We start from the raw sequence: 22,048 nt of genomic DNA, 5'->3' as shown, positions 1-22,048 counted from the left end.
GCCTTTGGCTCAGGTCTGATCCCAGGGTCCTGGGATCGAGTCCCCACAACAGGCTCTCTGCTCAGCAGGGTAGTCTGCTTCTCCCTCTTCCTCTGCCCCTGTTCATGCTCTCTCTCTCTCTCTCAAATAAATAAATAAAATCTCAAAAAAGAAAAAAAAAGAAAAAGAAAAGTCATTACAGCTCCCTTCCTTTAAACCATGGCATTATTTAGAGACTATTTCCAGCTCCTTTCCATGGCCTTTGACTCACCAAATACAGACTGACCTCTCCTGACACGAGAACCTTCTATCCCAAGGCTTTTCTTAGTGGAAAAGGTGAAAACAAGGGGATACCAAGTGCAGGTGCTTAAAAATCAGATCTGGGACAGGAATCTATTTAGCAAAGGCCCAGGAAAGGCCTGAAATATTCATGCGACTCCTGACACCAAGGAATCATCTGGACTGTCCCCACTACGCAACACACTAGGAGAAGGAGCATGCTCCAATGTAGCTTCACACTTAACCAGATGAATGTGGCGTGTACAACACCTGCATGGGAGGACGGAAGGGTGGGGAGTGTTCCTGCTACTTCCCAGCCCTGATTCCTGCAGTTGGGGAGTAGGGACTGGGAGCAGAGGCTCTTGAGGGCCACCACGTCAACAACACCAGTTATGATGGACACCATCATGTCAGTGAAAAGATACTACTTAATGCCAAACAGAGATGGAAAATTCACCGTAAGCTTGCACCTTATTTTTATTTACTTATTTCCATCTCGATGAAATATTTTCCTCAACTGTGGAAAAATCCAGCAAGAGAACTGATCAGTGGCAAGTTAAACTGAAACATTTATCGTATGTGAAAGGCCTTTCCTCACTCTGTTTGCAGGTTGCCTTTCAATAAAAATCCAACAGAAAGAACACTTTCTCCATTGACTTGGAAAGAGTCCTACTTTACTAAAGAAGCTGAGGGGGGAAAAAAAAAACACCTCTAGTTCCATACTGTCATTCATAAAAAATGACTTCCATATAAGCATCATTGTATTGCACGCGGAGACCTTTTGGTAAAATGATATGCAGGACGTTAGTCAGACTTAGAAATAGGAAAGCCAGAAGTACACTATGGAACTAAAGTCTAAACCCTTCTCTGGTGGGGGAAGATATTATTTCCTTTGATAATTATGTCTCCCTGTCACTCCTGTTTCTTGACATGTCAGATATTTTTAATGGTACAAAACCCCCAAATTTCTCCTTTTTATTATCCCGAGTGTCAACACAACTAATTTAAATTGTGATTGCTTTTATTAAAAAATGTTACTAAATGATAGGTGACAGACAAGACTTTTAGAACCAAAAATGATTAACTTTATTTTAAAAATACAATTAAGATATTTCTAAATTATTTTAAAATGATATCCTAAATTTCCTAAATAGTATCCTAATAACGGCTTTAAGCACAGAATACAAGATAATACAAGAATTGTTACTGAAAGCCTCTCACGTAATGTGTTTCATTATTCAGAATCTCTTACAAGCCAGAACTGTGAATTAACCAAATTATACAGAGGGGTGGCTGGCAAAAAGTTAACATTTTAAAAGAAAGTGAGGCCAAACGTCAACAATTGGAGTTCAGAAATCACACTTTAAGCTAACCAATAGATCATTAATCTCCTTGAAATTACTTGTATCGCTAAAAACATGTAATTTAAATATGCTAAAATATCCATGTCCCCTATCGCAGCACATTGCTTATTAGAGTGTGAAATCAAGCATTACCACACCATTTCTGCCTGATGAGATAATTTTGGTTTTCTTGGGAATATAATGCCAATACATTTATTTTTCCCAGGAGATAATTTTGCTTTTTATTTTGAAAGAAACAAATATTTTGACCAGTCCCAGGTTTGTTGCATTAGAAAAATATAAAATGAAAGATTGAAATAAGTATAAGAAACAATTTATTTTTAAAATATCGGGTAAATCTAGAGCAAGTAAACAATTTTCAAAGACAGGCTAAATGGATATTTCATTGATACTTTTGCTGACACCTTTATATTATTCTTGAGAAAAATAACTTAAAATCAACTTTTGTAAGGTTATAAGTCTAAATAATGTTTCTACTATTGATTTTTATATTTGGTTTATTCCTTTCTCTATTTTACATAAGGAGGAGTCCTTAGGCCACAAAACAGAATCAGATATTTTAATGACTGCACAGACACCGCCCCCCCCCCACTTCTTCATTTTCTTTTTGTTTTAATCTGGGCTTATGGAAAAACTATATCCCTTACATCCCTAAGCTTAGAACTTTCAATATGTATTTTTCATGTATTTACCTGAGCACTATTTCACTTTCCATATATAGTTCACTGTGACTAATGTCAGTAAACAAATAAAAATCCAGCTATGTTATACCAAAACCAAGTTTGGAAGTTTTTCGGTCTATATTATCTCGAATTATTACTTTGCCTAACTTCTCACTTTTCACCACATAGTTTTGGCACTGCATAGACCAGCTTTGGCATTTGTAAGAAGGTAGAATTTAAAAGCAATAGCAAATTACTGCTAATTTCTTCTTGATGGGTGCTATTAACACCTATTAACATCAGTAAGAGTAACAAGGTTATATTCAAGACAAAATATCAGCCTACTCTGTATCATTAGAAACAAATGGAAACTTGGGGAAAGAATTTTAACATACTAGTAAAATATGGAATTTTTTTGTGCTGTTCTCTTACGAAGTGAATCACAACCATAAATCAGAAACAGCTTTTGAAAATAAGAATGATTATTAAGCTCTTCTAAAGGCAACTCTGAACTTGTCACTCACTTGGAATATTTCTACCTTAAAAAACAGTAATGCCTTACATGTAATTTCCTTAAGAAAAGCAAACACTTTAAAATGCAAAAAAAAAAAAAAATGTATTTTGCCCTAAGTGTAAAAATAAATATTTCACTAAAGAGTGGAAAAAAAATGAAGCACATTTAAATAATTTTATTGCACTGGAAGTTGCCAATTCGTCTATGAGTAGTTTCATTGCAGATGAAAAGAAATCAAAATACAGGACAGATGTTGAACAAACCGCATTTAAGTTCTGTCACACACAGGCATTTTTCAAATGATTTTGGCTCATCTATTAAATAAGGTGTGTTTTGCTTGATTTTGAAAAGGGAAACATCAGGAAATATTTAAAGGCCAATTGCTGCCAATTAACTTTGATCAGTAAGAGTTCTAGTTGAATCTTTCAGATTCTTCTCCTGTCTGAAATAACATACATTTATAAAATCTACCCAAACAACAACTTGATGATTAATGCCTGTTGGCAGGCCTACCACAAGCTTGCTTAACAGCAGGATTTAAATAAACAACTGTCTCTATTAAGAAGAGAGTGAAGTGTAGTGATAGTCCTGTGTTCTCATGATGGAGACAGGAGAAACAATATTCGTTATTTTAAGAATGCTGCTAATTGAGATTGCCATGTTTGACAGTGCCCGTAACATAATTAATTAACCATCTTACAAAAGATCCCCCCCGAATTATAACGAGCAAATAAAATCATCCGCAGTTTGATGTAAGAAATTCCAGCAACACCAAAAGCAGAGGCCTGACTGAAATGTTATACAATTGGGCCAACCAGAAAGACAAGCAGCTGACCCAAGGATAAAGGTCTGACCCCTACAGTGTATGCCAGTATCACAACTTTGTGGGATTCGGAAGGTAACCCATCTCAACAGTAATTATGGAGCTGAGCAATCTGTAGTTTCTGATATCCACACAGTTTAATATCTAAGATTCTTGGCATCAAATTTGAATCCTTACCAAGGGTCACATGGAATCTCACCTTGAAAGGCAACAGTCAAAATAAAGCAAAATCAGAAATACAGTGAAGGCAAACATACTACCATATAAGCAATAATTATCTCATTATTCTAGCTATATATTCACGAAATAATAATATCTCATTGGTATTTTCAGACCACTCATCAATTTTCAGACATGCACCAGGAAGTGTGTATACAAAATAATCAGAACTTACTTCTAAGTCATTGAAAAACAGATGTGTGTCTGCCAAGTTGAAAATCATTTCTTCCATTCGTAGTCCAAGGGAAACTGATGTAGGTGGATCCTAAAAGAAAAATTTTTCAGGTCAAGAACATATATACTTCAGGTTCATGGAATATAGTGTTACAATAGGGGGACTCGGGATGGAGAATGGCTGAGAGCAAGAAACTCATCGGTAGGTTGGGGCTCCAGCAGCTTTTGGACTACATGATCCAACTCCAGGGCGCAGACTTCAGGGGCTTATTTAATAAGTGACCCAAATGTTGGTGGCACTTTGCATAATGAAGAAATAATCCGCTGCGTAAAATATTACAAAAATATAAAATCTAGGGTCACTTAGACATATAAAGTAGAGGAGATTTAGTTTCATACGTCTGTTTCAGGAGCAAGAAAGTCAGTGGCTGGAGAAGGCATTATTTATGTTATGCCACAACCCGTTAAGAGTAACTAAAAGCATTGCTACAAATAGGGGAAAATAGATACAATATAGATTAATTTCAGAGGGGCAATAAATACTATTTCTACTCCAGATGATAACTATCATTATTTCTTATTTATTCAGACTGCCTGCCAATTTTGAGTATACTCATAGTAGGAAGTGATGGCCATTCTGACCACCTGGCACCATGCCCAGCTCAGGGAGCTGATCCTGACATTCATGTGACACTATCCCATTATCAAATAGCCAGTCCCATACACAAAGGGGAATATCAGCATTCTGAAATGTACAATGGCTTCCATCCAAAACTTCAAGCCTTGGACACTAGTGATGAGCAGTCTGTCTGTCTCATCCAACCCATATCCGGAGGACATCTACTGGCACTGAGATGAACTCAGGGGCTATGGAAATATTTGCAGTTTTTATGGTGTTAGTGTTTTGATAATGTATCAAATCCAGGAAACACCATGGTTTGTGGTGAAGACCCTGCATAATAAGCGAGGAATGAAAAAATGTCCGTAAAGTATACAACGATGTGATGTGAGTTTTTGAAGGTTTTACTGGCATTCTAACAACAATATTGGCTTTTACAATTATGACATTTAAACATTTTCAAACAATAATTTCTGAATACTATTTTATTCTTACAGCAAACCTTTGGAATAAGTACAGAATCCACCTGTATCATCGTTTAACTAGGGAAGTTTTAACTGGAGAAATTATGGCTTCACATGTCACCTACCTGTTGGCGTACACCCTGTGTATCTACACTGTCTGGCATAAACCTTGTATGTTTTGTGTATTGTCTTCTGAGCACACTACCTTCATTCCAAAGCTCAAGACTTGTCTGTGTCCTGCCCCCTGCTCTCCATGTAACTGTAATCTATCAAGCCCTTGAGTATTGACCTCAAGTATCATCTCCTCACGGACTTCAGGAAGGAGCAGGAAGCTCTGGAAGAAGAGCTCTGGATCCAGGCTCCAGGCTTGACCTTTGCTCTCCCACTTTGGTGTCCTTACCTCCTTGATCTTCAGTTTGCTCATCTAACAAATCAGACGGCTAACTGACAAGCACTTTGTTCTCACGTACAATTAAAAAAAAAAAATTTCTCGTCTCCTAATTGGACACAGTCATACCCGTTGGTACACCTTGGAGAGAGCCGGAGCCTGGGACAGAGGGGATGTGGGCGGAGACTGGTTAGCTATCAGGGCCAATCAGCTGGCCAGGTAGGAGGAGTCAACCCCGCCCCTGCACCGCCCACTCCGCTGGCACTGCCCACACCCTGCCAGCAAGCCAGTCGTCTACCTTTCAGGAGTCGCAGAGGAGGGACAGCTGAGGGTTTGGGAAAATAGGGCAGGGTGACATTGCTGGTCTCAATTCCTGTCTCTTCCGGCTGACCGACAGTGGCAAGGAGGCAGAAGACACAGTGTTGCCAAAAGTCAGGGGTTAGACGGCAAAGGGGCAAAGCAAACACCCCAGGGTTTATAACAGGGCAGAGGGGAAAGAAAGAGAGACGAACTGAGTGTTCAAGAGCTGGGTAGGGAAGAACAACTAAAAATACTTCCCTCAGATTTCCTGTTTGATGAGTCCTATTCCTTAGCATTCTTTAAATTGTCCCTGCTTGGGGCGCCTGGGTGGCTCAGTCGTTCAGCGTCTGCCTTCGGCTCAGGTCACGATCCCGGCGTTCTGGGATCGAGCCCCGCATCGGGTTCCTGCTCAGCGGGGAGCCTGCTTCTCCCTCTCCCACTCCCCCTGTTTGTGTTCCCTCTATTGCTGTCTCTGTCTGTCAAATAAATAAATTAAAAAAAAAAATCTTTAAATTGTCCCTGCTTAATACCACCTAAAATCCATGGATTTTGTAGGTTGTAGAAGAATTAAAAATAGTTCACAAGTAAAGAGAAGCTGTCACTGAATCTTAGTTTTATAAGAAATTGCTCACTCACTTGGATTCCCAATCAGTAAAGTGTGCTGGAAAAAGCAAATGCTCAAATAAACCCTAGAGCAGAAATAACTAGAAGTTCAAACAGCTGTTTCTAAAACAAAACACCTGACTAAGGTGTTTACTCCCTCTAGCTCAGGCTAATAAAAATACACTGACTTCTCTCATAACCATGGCAATGAATCTTTTTATGCGGCAAGGTGGAAGAAACTCACCACATTTATTTAATTGCCAATTCTGGAATTTATGTGCCATGGTATTGTTACTTTTGAAAAAGTTTGATTTCTCCTTGATAAGGTTGCTTCCTTATACCACCATCAAAAGAATTACTCCATTGTTTGTTAATATACAGCATACTTTAACTTTACTTCATAAATTACAGTAATGACTTGCTAGTCGGAATACTAATAAATTTTAAAGGCTTGTTCAGTCTTGTGGTCAAATACAACACAGATGTTGGCCTTATTTACCTTTTAATGTTTTTCTCCTTTGTTATCAGCTGTCCTTCCATAACAGTTTTTATACCTGCCTCTCCACAGTACTGTTATGAACCATTTACTACACCGAAAGAACAGTTTGGCAGTGAACTGGAATGAGAGAATTTTAGAATAGGAAGGGGCTCTAGTTGAGAACACTGTTTCTCAAACATTCCATGGTCAAAAATACACTTTACACGATGATCTAGTATTCTCTCTCTCCTTCTTTCTTCCTCTCTGTCCCTCTTTCCCCACTCCCCCGTCTGTCTCTCCCACAAAAAGAGCTGAAATATAAATTTGTCAAAACAAGGCGTTACCCACTGTGTGGAGTGCACTCTGATAATTTTCCATTTCATGGCCCCCTAATGTATCAAGATCTATAGTTTGAAAAGAAGAGCTCTAGAGTATACCCACTTGTGATTTTAGAGAGAGGGAAACAGGGTTGCAGCAGTACTGTGATTTGCTCGTGGTACAGGGCTGGCTGGCAGGGCGCACAGCCGCCTCACTCAGAGTGGTTTACTTAAGAGGAAACTAGCAGGGGCGCCTGGGTGGCTCAGTCGGTTAAGCTGCTGCCTTCGGCTCAGGTCATGATCCCAGGGTCCTGGGATCGAGTCCCACATCGGGCTCCCTGCTCCGCGGGAAGCCTGCTTCTCCCTCTCCCACTCCCCCTGCTTGTGTTCCTGCTCTCGCTATCTCTCTCTGTCAAATAAATAAAATCTTTAAAAAAAAAAAAAAGAGGAAACCAGCAGAAGAGCAAATAGATAACCGTGTTCATAGGTTTGCTTACACTGGAATTCTCATTTTGAGGTGAAATTTATTTTATAAAAATCTCGTAATACTTTCAGATTTTTCAAATATGTCTGATACAAGTCAAATGTGACAAAAGCTAACATCGAACAGTTAATAAATTAGTCATAGCTTGATGGCTTATTTTGGCATATTTAAAGGAAGAAAAAACCCACAGTTTTTAGACCAAAGCTGAGACATTAAAATCACCACGTCTTTGGCTTAATCTTACTTTTCTTGTGCTTTGCAATAACAAATTCCATAGCAGCAGCTATAAAATGGTTGCTTTTATAAAACCATTTTTTTGTTATATCACTTTTGAAAAATTATTTAGAACTTTGCCTCCACTTCCAAGAAACATGTCATTTAAGTAAACCTTGTTGCCAAATGTCTCCATTTTTTTCTGAACTTGCCCCTCTGTGGCACTTGTCACTGTTGTTCAATATCTTCTTGACATTTCTCCTACCTGGTGCCTATAACATCATTAATATTTTTTGAGGTATCTTTCTAGAATCTGAGTACCCATCATCGATCCCTTAAATGGTATGGGCCCCTGGGACTGTCTTATCCATTCCTCACTTTTGGAGTCTGCCTTACAGATGCCAACACACTCATGGCTTCAACCATCACCCCACTCCCTTCTACTAAATCTTAGATCTCAACTGTAGGCCCACATATCAATTACCTGGGGGTCATTTCTAGCTGGATGTCCCATACAGCATCTGAAACTCAATGTGCTGTAAGTTGGATTCATCATAGTTCCTCTGGAAATCTACTCTTTTCCTTCTTTAGGAGAATGGCAACCTACCAGCCCCAAACCTTGGCATGATTTTAAAGAGCCTCTCTTTACCCCACGTCAAATCAATCATGACATCTTGCCACTTGGATCTGGAATTTATGCCTTCCTTATATTCACTACCTCTGCCTCCCGCCCCCCCGCACCGCCCCCAGCCATTGCCTCCTCTGTGGATATCTGTGATAGTCTTCTTTCCTGGGCTCTATGCCCAGGCTCTCACTATGACAATGTCACTCTCCCATTTCTTTTAGAAAACATCCAAACACTTCAACAAGTACTAAAGGCCCATAAGTGTCTATTGCTTACCTCCCTAACATGTGAGCAATTCATAGTTTTTCAAACTATTTTTTTTTAATATTGAAATCTTTTCTTCAAAAGACGACTAGGCAGAGGCCTTATATGAAAGAGGGGGGTCTTTCAGATGTCCATTGACAGATGAATGGATAAAGATGTGGTGTGTATATACACACGTGCACACACACACAGGAATATGACTCAGCCAGCAAAAAGAATGAAATCTTGCCATTTGCAATGATGTGGATGGAGCTAGAGTGTATTATGCTAAATGAAATAAGTCAGAGAAAGACAAATACCATACGATTTCACCCATGTGGAATTTCAGAAACAAAACATATGAACATAGGGGAAGGGAAGGAAAAATAAAATAAGAGGAAAACAGAGAGGGAGGCAAACCTAAGAGATTCTTAACTACAGGAACAAACTGAGGGTTGGGGGATGGTGTAATTGGGTGATGGGCATTAAGGAGAGTGCTGGAAGTAATGAGCACTGGGTATTATTTGCAACTGATGAATCACTAAATTCTACCCTTGACACTAATAATACACTATATGTTAATTGAATTGAAATTAAAGAAATAAAAGGAGGAGCTCTGATAGACATTCCCACCAAGGCCCTTAAAAAAAAAATGAGGGCAAACAATCAGTCTCTCTTGGTTACCCACATTAGTATGGTGAGGCCATCGCCCCTTCATCAGTTAAGAGTCTCATCCCTGACTTTTCCCAGCCTGGCTCCACTGGGTACCATAGCTGCGTGTGCTCTTGTCTAAGGAGGGCAGAGCCATATCCCCACATCCTTCTCTATATCCTTGGGACCTAGCACAATATGCCTGGCACAGAGCTTTTGCAAAGTTTGGGGGAATAATAAATGAATGAAAAGCAATAAATAGAGTATTTAAAATAATTCCAATAAAAAAATTAAATTTGATCTTTAGTTAATTGTTAGCATTCAGTATTGGTTAAAAAAAATTCCTAGATACCTAGCTTAGGAAAAGAAAAACAAAAACCCAGACATTTGAGTCCTACAATGATTCTATCTAAATAATATAGTATTAAACATATTAGGAATGCCTGATTAATTGGTACCTGATGAAAGAGCAGCCCATTCTTAGAACAGCTGCTTATAAAGCCTTACTTATCTACTTACTTATGTGGTAGATAAGATTAGCATAAGATCAGCATGCAATTATTTATTTTTCTTAAATTTAGTAGTGGTATGCATTACAACATTCTGCAAAATATATTCTTAGGTGTTCCGCAATTCAGTTCCCTAGTAAAAATTGAATAGTACAGTGAAGAGGCTCAAAAAGAGAAAATACAGTCAGATACTTTATCTTTTTTCTTGGTTTACCAAGAAACAGTGTCAATTTACTATAGCTTTTATGCCCAGGACATCCTATGAGTGGAGACCTTCTTCTCAAGCTGTTCCTTACCAAAGCAAAACAAACAGCATCCGACATCCCACATACACACAGAGAACTGAAATTTAACTCTGCTCCTAAATTATTTTGATAGGATATTAAATTGCAAATGTATGCTTAAAGTCATGGAAATAAAGTGAAGGAACTTGTTGTAATGTGAGGCTACCCCCCCTTGCATGTTAAGTCAAAGACGATTATGTCTACTAAACAGAAAGCAGCATTTAGCTGAAAAATTAAATAACAATGAAATCTGCTGAGGACAGACCCAGGCCTAAAACAACGGTTTTGCTTTCATCCTTTATCAAGTGATCTTTAATTATCTCACTGCCTCAAGATCTTTTCCTCCTGTTTCTGGGACACAGAATGCCCACAGAAACTCAAGTTGTCATCATCTTATGCTGAAATCACCAGCAGCATCCCTGGCCCATTGTCATTTTTTTGTTTCTTGATTATTAGTTTTTTTTTCAGCTTGATGACTGCTATTATACTAGATGTTCATGTCATGAAAATGCTTGAAAGAGAAAAAAGAAATTCTAGATAAAATTAGTACACGGAAGGGCTGAAAGGCCATTAAATTCAGCCTCTAGAGAGATTTGTGTCTGTTAGTCCTGAATTCACATGTTGAAAATCTATAATCCGTTTTTTTTTTTTTAAGATTTTATTTACTTATTTGACAGAGAGAGACAGCGGGAGAGGGAACACAAGCAGGGGGAGTGGGAGAGGGAGAAGCAGGCTTCGCGCTGAGCAGGGAGCCCGATGCGGGGCTCGATCCCAGTACCCTGGGATCAGGACCCGAGCTGGAGGGAGACACTTAACGACTGAGCCACCCAGGCGCTCCTATAATGTGTTTTGAATAAAGGAAAAGAGTGTCTGTGAATACATGTGGGTATTAGGATATCAGAAGACTAGGGTACGGCCTCTTGTCACCCTGTTTTCAAACATGAGCTACAGCATTTGATAAATTATCAGGGTCTTTAAATATGCAATCCATAGCAATTTAGAAATTTGATGTTACCGAGACTCAGCCACCAGATGAAGACACTGTTGTTCCTGCAAGCCTGTTCCATTTGCTTCTACGCGTCAGTCAAGGAGCTCTTTTAGGATGACTAGTAATGAAACTCCTTGTACAGTGCTTACGATGTGGCCATCCAGCTCACCTCTTGACAGAACGAGGTCTAATACTAAACCAGGTCTAACACAAGGCATTCTCAGGGCAACTCCTTCACTGCATGGCACAGAAATTAAAGGTGTTCCTTCTAAATAATTTTGTTCATGACCTGTGGGCAAAAAACTCTTGCATGAAAGGGCAGAAGAGCATCAGAAATGCACATGCTCATAATGGTCACACCACAAGCTTGGCAGTCACAGAGTTTAGACTAGGATTCTAAACTTTGCCAGTGACCAGCTGTGTGGTGGTCAAGTTCAGTTACTTCACCTCTGAGCCTCAGGTCCTTCATCAATAAAATGGGAATGAAACTGCTGTATGTTAAAGTTAATTTGGTATTTTAATTTGGTAATTTAAAATTCTGAACATAGTGCCCGGCAAGCCCGAAGCTGCTGTTGGTGCTGCTACTACTACCGGTAGTGGTGATATTTCTACCATTCCTGTCACTACTACACCAAAAGCCATAGGTCAATCCAGGCATGGCACTCCATGTTCCACTACAGAAAGGTGCCTTAACATTCTACACTCAAATTGGATGTGAAGTTCAGGCTATTCAATGATAAGGGTAACCATAAATTCTCCATGCCAAAATTTTTGAGATGACCATGTTTTTAAGGGCACAGTCATCAGTGAAGCTGATTTGCATGGAAGCAAAACTTTTAACACCCAGTGTTACGACTCCCAGGAGGGCCTGCCTTTTATTCTCACAAAAAATAGCAACCAAGCTGTTTGGTACAAAGCTGTTTCTTACCACTAGGAGACATGACCCAACACTAGGAAACCAGCAAAAGATGTTTCATACGCTGAAGATCTAGGAGCTGAGCAGGAGGTAGTGTCATTCAGATAGGATCAAGGCCCTGCACCAATTAAACTGAAACTTCAGGTGTTCTTAAAAAACAAAACAAAACAAAACAACCCATACACACATTACTTGCATACCCAAGCAGTGTGATCTTGACTTAGTCACAAATACCTCTTAGCCTATACCATTAATCATTAAAAGGTCAGACTTCGTGAATAGGCAGGCAAGCATAGTCCAAATCCATTGTTTACAGCCAATTAGCAAATGGCTTGGGGAATACGTCTTGGCAAAATCTTGACCCTGCACAAGTTTAAAAACAAGTGGCTATAGTGATATATGGCAATAATCAGTAATTACTGAGATATGTTACAAATTTAGTGCCTTCAATGCATATAGTCCCTGAAAATGCTCAGTGCTCACAAAATGATGCTGTACTCCAGCATTTCAGGTATAACATAATACCTTAGAGAGTTCTTGTTTGTGGTAGGGTTAAAGGATAAATTGTGGAAGCGCTTTAAGAATATCACATGATATATCATTATTAGCTACCATAGTAAGAGAGAAAAGTAGGGTCTTCTAGTATCAGTTCTTCCACAAATAGCAACTCTGATTGAATCAATCATCTGACTGACTCCTGGAAAAATGTATTCCATTCCTCAGCTCCATGATGTGGGCATTCTTTCCCTAATGTAAATAGTTAATTACTTCCAAGTCAAGATAACATTGTACACACATTATAAATAAACCTCTGTTAAATATTATTCTTACACTGAGATTTGCAAGGGAACCACCTGCAGAGAACATGCCTAAGGCTAAACTCAAGCCTTAAGGAGGACCATTGGATTTACCTTTAAAATTAGCTGCCAAGCATCAAGCACATCTATAGATTAATCACATTCATTCACTGGCTTGAAACTGTGTTTGATAAACTAAAATTCACCATGCTACTGAAAAAATAATAAAGAAATGTGGCACCTGCCAGGTTACTCAGCATGAGCCACTGAGATTACCACTCTGTTCACTAGGAGTGACCAGGAAGCCTTAATCAAGCATCTTCAGTAATACTGGAGAGCTATTCAAGAAGAGATACTTGAGAAAATCTCAAAATTAAGGAAGTGGTTTAGATTCACCTCAAAACTTTGCCTCACCAAAAACAGTTATGGCCTGGGTATTTGCAACAAGAATTGTCATCTTATTTCTGACAGTGGATCTGCTTATACTTGCTGAATTAATGAACTTATGGTTTAACTACCGGTCCCCACCCCCACAACTCTTGAGTTTCTTCCTTCCTAATCAACTATCTTTGACTCAAGGAGAAAGGGTATACAGGATAAGAACATTCTATAATGGATTCCTGAAGGAGACTGTCTAACCAGAATCCTGAAGTGTTAAAAATGACAGTAACCAGACATTATGCATCTCTTACTAGGAGGATATACCCAACTATGAAGTCTTGACCTTCCTACAAAAAAAAAAAAAAAAAAAATCAAACCTCAATCTCATTAAGCTTCCGCGTCTAGCTCCTAATTTGTAGGAAATACAGGGGACAAAAAAATACGTGACAAAGAGACACAATGGGGATGTAATGAAGAAAATTCAGACTACCAGGAAGTGTACAGGACCGATGGTCTGGTTACTTCAACAAAAATACACAACGTAAGGGAAAAAAAAGATCGAGAGAGAATCTACAGATTAAAAGACACTTGAGAGACATACAGTAATAACTTAAAAATTATAAAACCACTGGAGAAAAGACTCTACAAACTAGTAAGAGAAGATAGAAGAAAAGTATCTCAACACAGTAAAGGCCATATACGAGAGCTCACAGGTAACAGCTTGGTCAGTGGTGAAAGCCTGAATGCTTTTCCTCTATGATCAGGAACAAGACAAGAATGCCCCACTTTTGCCACTTCTACTTCATGTAGTACTAGAAATCCTAGCCAATGCAGTTAGGTAAAAAAAAAAAAAAAAAGAAAGAAAGAAAGAAAGAAAGAAAAACCATCCAAATAGGAAAGGAGGAAGTAAAATTATCTGTTTGCAAAGGACACAATCTTGTATGTAGAAAACTCTAAAGATTCCACACACATACACAAAAACCTGTTAGAATAAATGAATTCAGTACAGTTACAGGATATAAACTCAACACACAAAATCAGTTTCATTTCCGTATACTAACAATGAACAATCCAGAAAAGAAATTAAGAAAATGATTCAGTTTACAATAGCACCAAACGAATAAAACAGAAATAAACATAACCAAGTAGGCAAAAAGCTTGTACACTGAAAACTACCAAAATGTTGCTGAAATCAAAGACGACACAATAAATGGAAAGACACTCAATGGGAAGACCTAATATAAAGATGCTAATAGTACCCAAAGTGGTTTATAGATTTCATGAAATGCCCATCAAATTCTCAATGGCATTTCTTGCAGAAATAGAAAAATCCATCATAAAATTCATATGGAATCTCAAGGAACTCTGAACAGCCAAAACAATCTTGAAAAAGAACAAAGTTGGGTCTCATACTTCCTGGCTTCAAAACTTATTACAAAGCCACAGTAATCAAAACAGTGTGGTACTGACAGAAAGACAGAGACACAGACCAATGGAATATAACAGGGTCCAGAAATAAACTCTTATTCATATGGTCAAATGATTTTCACCCTCAGTAACAAGACCATTCAATGCGAAAATGATAGTCTTTTCAACAAATTGCATTGGGAAAACTGGATATCCAAATACAAAAGAACAAAGTTGGATTCTTACCCTATGCCATATAGAAAAATTAACTCAAAATGGATCAAAAACCTAAATTTAAGAGTGAAAGTATAATACTTTTGCAGGAAAAGCTTCATGACACTGGACTTGACAGTAACTTCTTGATATTACACCAAAAGCATAAGCAGTAACAGAAAAAACAGATAAATTAGACTATATCTGAAAACTTCTGTGTATCAAGGAACCCAATTAGCAGAGTAAGAAGGCAACCTATGGGTTGGGAGAAAAGATTTACAACTCATTATCTGATAAGAGGTTAATATTCAGGATATATAAAGAACTCCTACAACTCAACAACAAAAAAACAGTTTGATTTAAGAAAAAAAATGGGCAAAAGACCTGAATAGATATTCCTTCAAAGAAGACATACAAATAGTCAACAAGCAAAAGAAAAGATGCTCAGTATCACTAATCATTAGGAAAACATGAATCAAAATTACAATAAGATACCACTTCACACTCCTTAGGATGGCTACTATCAAAAAAAGGGGGAGGGGACAGAAAATAACAAGTGTTGATGAGCATATGGAGAAAATGGAATATTTGTACATTATTCATGAGAACACAAAATGGTACAGCTGAAATGTAAAATAGTATGGTAGTTTCTCAAAAAATTAGGCATAGAATTATTATGTGATCCAGCAATTCTACTTCTGGGTATAAACCCCAAATAACTAAAAGCAGGGTCTCAAAGATATTTGCATTTTAAACCTTTAATTGAAGTATAGTTGACATATTAGTTTCAGGTATACAAAAAATAAAGCAAAAAAAAAGAAAAAGGTATTTGTACAACCATAAACACAGCAGCCTTATTCACAACAGCTAAATGTAGAAGCAACTCAAGAAGTGCCTAATGCCAGATGGATAACCAAAATGTGATGTACCCATATGAGGGCATATTACTATCCAGCCTTAAAAAGGAAGGAAATTTTGACACATGCACACAACACGAATGAACCTTGAAGACATTATGCTAAGTGAAATAAATCATTCACAAAAAGATGAACACTGTATGGTTTTACGTGTATGAGGTATTTAGAGCAGTCAGAATCATATAGGCAGAAGGCAGAATGGTGGTTGCCAGGTGCTGGGGGCAGGAGAGTAGGAGGAGTTGTTTAATGTATAGACTTTCAGTTTTGCAAGGTGAAAAGAGTTAGGGAGACTGGTTGTCTAACAATGTGAATGTATTTACTACTACTGAACTATACACTTAAAAATGACGAAGGGGGTGCCTGGGTGGTTCAGTCGGTTAAGGGTCCGACTCTTGGTTTTGGCTCAGGTCATGATCTCAGGGTGGTGAGACTGATCCCCGAATTGGGCTCTGCGTGCAACAGGGAGTCTGCTTGAGCTTCTCTCACTCTCCCCCTCCCTCTCTCTCTCTCTCTCTCTCTCTCTCTCTCTAAAATAAATAAATAAATCTTAAAAAAAATGCTTTAAAAATGACTAAGGTAGAGTTTATACGATATGTACTTTATCACAACTTAACATAAAAATTAATAAGAATTAGAGAAATGTAACTGTTGATTATTCATTTAATAACAAAGAAATTATTATTAATTTGCTCGATAGCTAAAGTACTGGGTATCATCTACTATTTCTAGTCTAAGAAATTCTTTTAATGGAGTCTTAAATACATATGGAAATATATACAAATTAAATGATATATCTGGGATCTGCTTTCAAAAATAATCATAGGACAGAGCAGGGCAGGGGAGGGATGTGGTGAGGTTGCAGATACAATAAGATTAACTAGATTTGACAACTGTTAATTTAGAGAGGTTACAACGAGTTTCATTATACTATCCCATCTACTTTTGTATACGTTTAGAAGTTAGTATAATAAATAATAAATTTATTATAGTAGTATATTTATTATACTATAATATTTGTTATACTATAGTATTTATTATTTATATTTATTATTTATATAGTATTATACTATAGTATTTATTATATTATACTATAATTAAATATAGAAAAAATATTCACCAAGATAAGACTGGTTGTCTTTTGGTGATGAAACTATGGATATTTATTTTGAAAACTTAAAGCACACTCACACCATACTTTTAAAATGTCAAAAACATTTTTTATAAAAAGTCAAAATTGCAAAAGCCTGGCAGAGTTCCTCAGCATATCACCGTTTATTGAAAAGAAGGCGCTAGGCCTTGCTTGGTAATCCTTACCCAGGCTTAAGTGAGCTTTAGGATATACACAAGAATCTATGTCAGACACTGCTTTGACTGTATTAACTCTACTAATTTTTATCACATGGGATGTTCTTTTCCAGAAAACCAGGGGAACTTCTACATTTATAATTGAAGCCACAGGACCTCCCTCTCATGCATTGAAGAATGGCCATATCACATTGCAATGCTGATCGGCTGCAAAGGAGAATTCCCAGTGTAATTTAAGAATAGCAGTAACCCTAGAAGCATCTCATTTAGGGCCTCTGGCATTTAGGTTTTGGTTGTACGGCTCCCGTGGATCCTGATTTGTTGTTTTTTTCCTCTCATCCACAACACTACTGTTATCATCTGACATCCTATGATTGGCTATTTCTTACGAGTTAAGTGATTATAGCTACTGGAGGAGAATGCTTGTCACGAATAACACAAGGAGACTTGTTTCTTTTGTAATATTGTTATTCCTTTGGAGATTTTGTGGTTTCACCCTTTGTAGATTTCTAGTGGCATTCCTTCAGAACAGTTGTGCCCCAGTCAAAGACCACTGTTGAAGAGTTACTCCTCTCCCAGCAGCCTCCTTTACTCATTTATAAGCTCTGTGAAGGCAGGGATTGTGGGTAGCACCACTACACTATACAAGTGTATATTACAAATATATACTATATATACACAATATATTATATATACAAATATATACTATAGATATATTTGCTTAATAAATTATGAAAGACTGACTTTCTGAATGACTTGTCGGTGTCAGGCCAGGAAACAAATAGCGTCTCAGGCAGGAGAAGGGTGGGTAGTCAGGTGCATATCTTGGGTACTGTAGCCCCTATAACATAGGAGGTTTTGTGTGTGCAACTTGAGAAGGGTGCCATTTGGTAGTACAATTTTCTGAATTATTTCACCCACAACTAAACTACTGCCAGAAGGATAAAGTACCAAGTGCCTTCTATTATGACAAATTGTTTTGACAGAGTCTTAAATTTGGGGTAGTCCTAGCATGGAGAATACACGTATTAGCAGAGTACCTTACCCAAAGGGACCTCATGGTGAATTCCTCTAGATCCCTGCTGATGGGGGGCAACGGGTAAATTCTTACATGACTTTTGCTTTATTCCAGTGACCAGGTTGAAGTTCATGCTTCTCAGATTATTTTGTTGCCCATTTATGTTGAGAAATATTATAGTTGCAACTGCATTGCTAATTCCATTATTTGTACTTTTTTTTTTAAAGATTTATTTGAGGGGCGCCTGGGTGGCTCAGTCGTTAAGCGTCTGCCTTCGGCTCAGATCATGAACCCAGGGTCTTGGGATCGAGCCCTGCAGCAGGCTCCCTGCTCTGCGGGAAGCCTGCTTCTCCCTCTCCCACTCCCCCTGCTTGTGTTCCCTCTCTCGCTGTGTCTCTCTCTGTCAAATAAATAAATAAAATCTTAAAAAAAAAAAAAAGATTTATTTGAGAGAGTGCGCATGTGTGCGTGCACAGGGGGAGGGGCAGTGGGAGAGGGAGAGAATCTCAAGCAGACTCCCAGCTGAGCATGGAACCTGATGTGGGGTTTAATCTTATGGCCCTGAGGATCATGACCTGAGCCAAAACCAAGACTTGGACGCTCAACTGACTGAGCCACCCAGGCGCCTCTGTACATGATACTTGATCTTAACTATCTTTTAAGTAAGTGCTGCAAAAAATATTTGAAGGGTCATATGCACTCATCCTCAATTCTCACTTCCTAGCTTCAAATGGCAATTTAATCTATTTTTGATGTCAAACATGAACCACCCCCATACCCCCCACCCCCCAACACACAGAATTGAGTCTGATTCAAAATGATTTTCTTAACCCATTTTCATTTACTTTCCCAAAAATTCTACTTCTCGGGGTGTCTCAGAGTGTCCATGGTCGTCCTTTAAGCCTCAAAACAGAAAGTTTAAAGAAAACCTGTTTATCTCTTCTTGGGTTTTTAGAATAGGATCTAGAATGTTTCTTTGAGTATAAAAATAAAATACTTTCTTCTTTCTCTAGAAATCTTAAAGCTAGCCATTCATCTAACCATAAAAATATCTTCCTTTTATGTAATTGTATTAAAAGATATTTCCCTAGATTTTTACTTTTGATTTAAAAATGTCACAACTGCCAAATATTACATCAGATAATGTACAGTCCAAAGAGAATAACCATGTCATTTCAGTTTTACTATAAAGACAATTAAAAATAGTACCAAATACTAATAAGGAAGCAATTTTTCTTTACTGCTTAGATATACCAGTAAAGCATTAAGAGAAAAAATTGTTCCTATTTAAAACAAAATTTCTTGAAGTATGCTCTATACCCAATATGGAGCTTGAACTCATGACCCTGAGACCAAGAGTCACATGCTCTACTGACTGAGCCAGCCAGGCACCCAAAACTGTTCCTATTTTAAATGTAACTCTGGTTCCTACTGACATACTCTGGGACATTTGCCTTTTTATTCCTTTTCTTTTACTATCTTATTTTTCTAAACTGAAAAGCAAAAAAAAAAAAAAAAAGGTAAAATAAACCAAGCAAGCGCAAAAAGCAATAGACATTTATCCAATTTAAATTCTTTAAGTTGAGACCTTTAAGAAATATTTTAATACCTAAGTCATTGTTCCAATTTTATTTTTTTAAAGATTTTATTTATTTATTTAGGGGGTGGGTAGGAACAGAGAGGAAGGGAGAGCGGGGAGGAGAGAATCTCCAGCTGACTCCACACTGAGCTCCTAGGGCTTGATCTAAGGATCCTGAGGATCAGGAACTGAGCTGAAACCAAGAGTCTGATGCTTAACCAACTGAGCCACCCAGGCACCCCTACTGTTCCAATTTTAGATAGCCACAGCATTCTGAATTAGTAATTGGGTTCTACAAAGTACCTACGGCGTTGGGGATTTATTTTTCTGAAAGTAAAAAATATATATATATATTACTTTTAAATTTTTATCTATTCTATTTTCAATTTAGAAGCACATTTTAAGTATACACTAGGTGTCTTTTGTGTCTCTCTTTTTTGAATGTGTGCCCTATTACATCTATGAGATCAAATCTACACAAACTCCTAGCAATTACTATTCTGCTTTGGATCAAAAAATAGAATATATTATGTTTTTAAAAATGCTGTTAAAGAATTAATCTTAGGCTAGAAAGGGTTACTAGATGATGGTTCAAGTACTTCCAAAGTATGACTAGTTCTTCAGGATATGGTACTTAGATTTTGAATTTGTAGAACTTAGGATACGGTTCCTGAATTATATCTGCACTGATCCTATGTGGGGAGCTAAGCCTCCCTTGGCAAGCAATTACTCGGCTGTAGTGGCCCAGCGAGGTGTGATGCTAACAATGTGGACAGGTTTAGGAGGATTTGTTGGTCAATGTGAAAATCTTGTAAAGTGTGCTCACATTGTTGGTCAATGTGAAAATCTTGTAAAGTGTGCTCACATTGACAACACATCTTTGGGCAGTATCAACCACATGAACGCAAAAATACCTGTTTTGGACCCCTTCAACAAGTCCTTATTTAGAATGCTAACCTTGCAGCCACAAACAAGGCCTGGATGTCATTTAAAATAAATTCTCATTCAGGATCTTTTGTTCTGGGGGGAAAGAAGCTGAAAAACAGGAATGGGCACTCTGAGTACAGGAGGGGCCTATCCCCCCCCCTCCCCCACCGCCCCATGCTGGCTGCTCACAAGGGAAGGATTAAAGAGAAGATTAGGAAAATTAGCTTCCTTATCTGAGAGAAGAAAAAAAAAATCATGCAAAAATGTTATTTCTTTTAAAAAATATCACTGAAAGTGTTATGTAAGTGATCTATGCAACCTGTTCGACCCAAAGTCTCCACTGTTTTCCTTCCACCTGTGTAAAGTCATCAATACCATCAATGGAATATTAACTTCTTACAATTTTAGGAGCTCCTATCACTAAACAGCTGGCACAAAAATGCCACGTTTTAGGAGCCGGGTGTAGTTCTGATGCCAATTAAGGAATAATCTGGATTACCATGAGAGAGTGTATACACGTGAAAAAGAAACCATGATTGAACTACTGACTGAATGATTAAAAACAACCAAACAAAACCAAGCCCAAGCTTGTGGTGGGGCTAATCAGGTCATTTTTACTGATTAGATATGTGACACCCAACTGCTTTAATTTTCTCCTTAAGAGACTCCCTTTCAACATCATGAAAATAATACCCACGTGGAAAGTAAGAAAAAGAGCTTCACCATTCCAAAGATTAATTTTGATTGTGGAGAAAGCCCAATGAATCCCAAACATGGGACAACTGCCAAGAAGTTGTACAAAGTGGGAGGAAAAGAATAAAACCAGAGCAGACCCGGGTTGGCCTCCACGAAAGCCTAAACAGCTAATCCAGTCAAAAAAGACCTATCTAGATTTCATCTGTAACCACTCTCCTATCTCTCCCTTTCCTAGTGTTACAGCCGTTTTCTTCGGCCTTGATTGTTTCCTACCAGGAGAACTGTGATGATCTATTCTGCTATGAGTCTAATCTTCCAAACTGTATAATTCCATCACGTCCCTCCACTGTTTTAATATTGTTCGTGGCATCCCCACACCTACGGTACAAAATCTCCACACTCAACGTTCCCTGCAGCCCCTCCTTTGAGGGCAATGGACCCATCACGCGACTAGATTATGTTCCTGGTGTTGTCAGTTAATAGATGTGCTTCCTGGAGCCGATCATTTAATTTTTCCGAGACCCGGTTTCCCCATCCGAAGAAAGGAACCAGTTGGATAATAAATGTGAAATCGGCGTGTAAACTATACAAGCTCAACAAAGGTATGGTATTTTTATTACCATTTCAATAAATTTTCTGCTACTCGTCTTCTGCCAGTCTGGTCCTCTGAACACATTTCATAGAGCTCCAGCCATTTTGCCTATCTTTTCCC

The 22,048-nt window shown here is 38.1% G+C and overlaps 1 protein-coding gene across 1 annotated transcript in view; it reads right to left on the bottom strand.

Annotated features, from left to right (window-relative positions):
• EYA1 (EYA transcriptional coactivator and phosphatase 1) overlaps positions 1–22,048 on the bottom strand; it is a 167,940-nt gene that overhangs the window by 47,101 nt on the left and 98,791 nt on the right. The window contains exon 12 of the mRNA XM_088023133.1: positions 4,016–4,105. Coding sequence (XP_087879259.1) covers positions 4,016–4,105 — 90 coding nt within the window. The remainder of the gene's footprint in view (positions 1–4,015; positions 4,106–22,048) is intronic.

The sequence above is a fragment of the Eumetopias jubatus genome, unplaced genomic scaffold (assembly GCF_037043125.1).
Source record: "Eumetopias jubatus isolate StellerSeaLion01/CBP00866 unplaced genomic scaffold, mEumJub1_p1.0 scaffold_4, whole genome shotgun sequence".
Classification (NCBI taxonomy): Eukaryota; Metazoa; Chordata; class Mammalia; order Carnivora; family Otariidae; genus Eumetopias; species Eumetopias jubatus.
The sequence above is the reverse complement of the archived record's forward strand: the minus strand, read 5'-3'. Positions and strand labels throughout refer to the sequence as shown.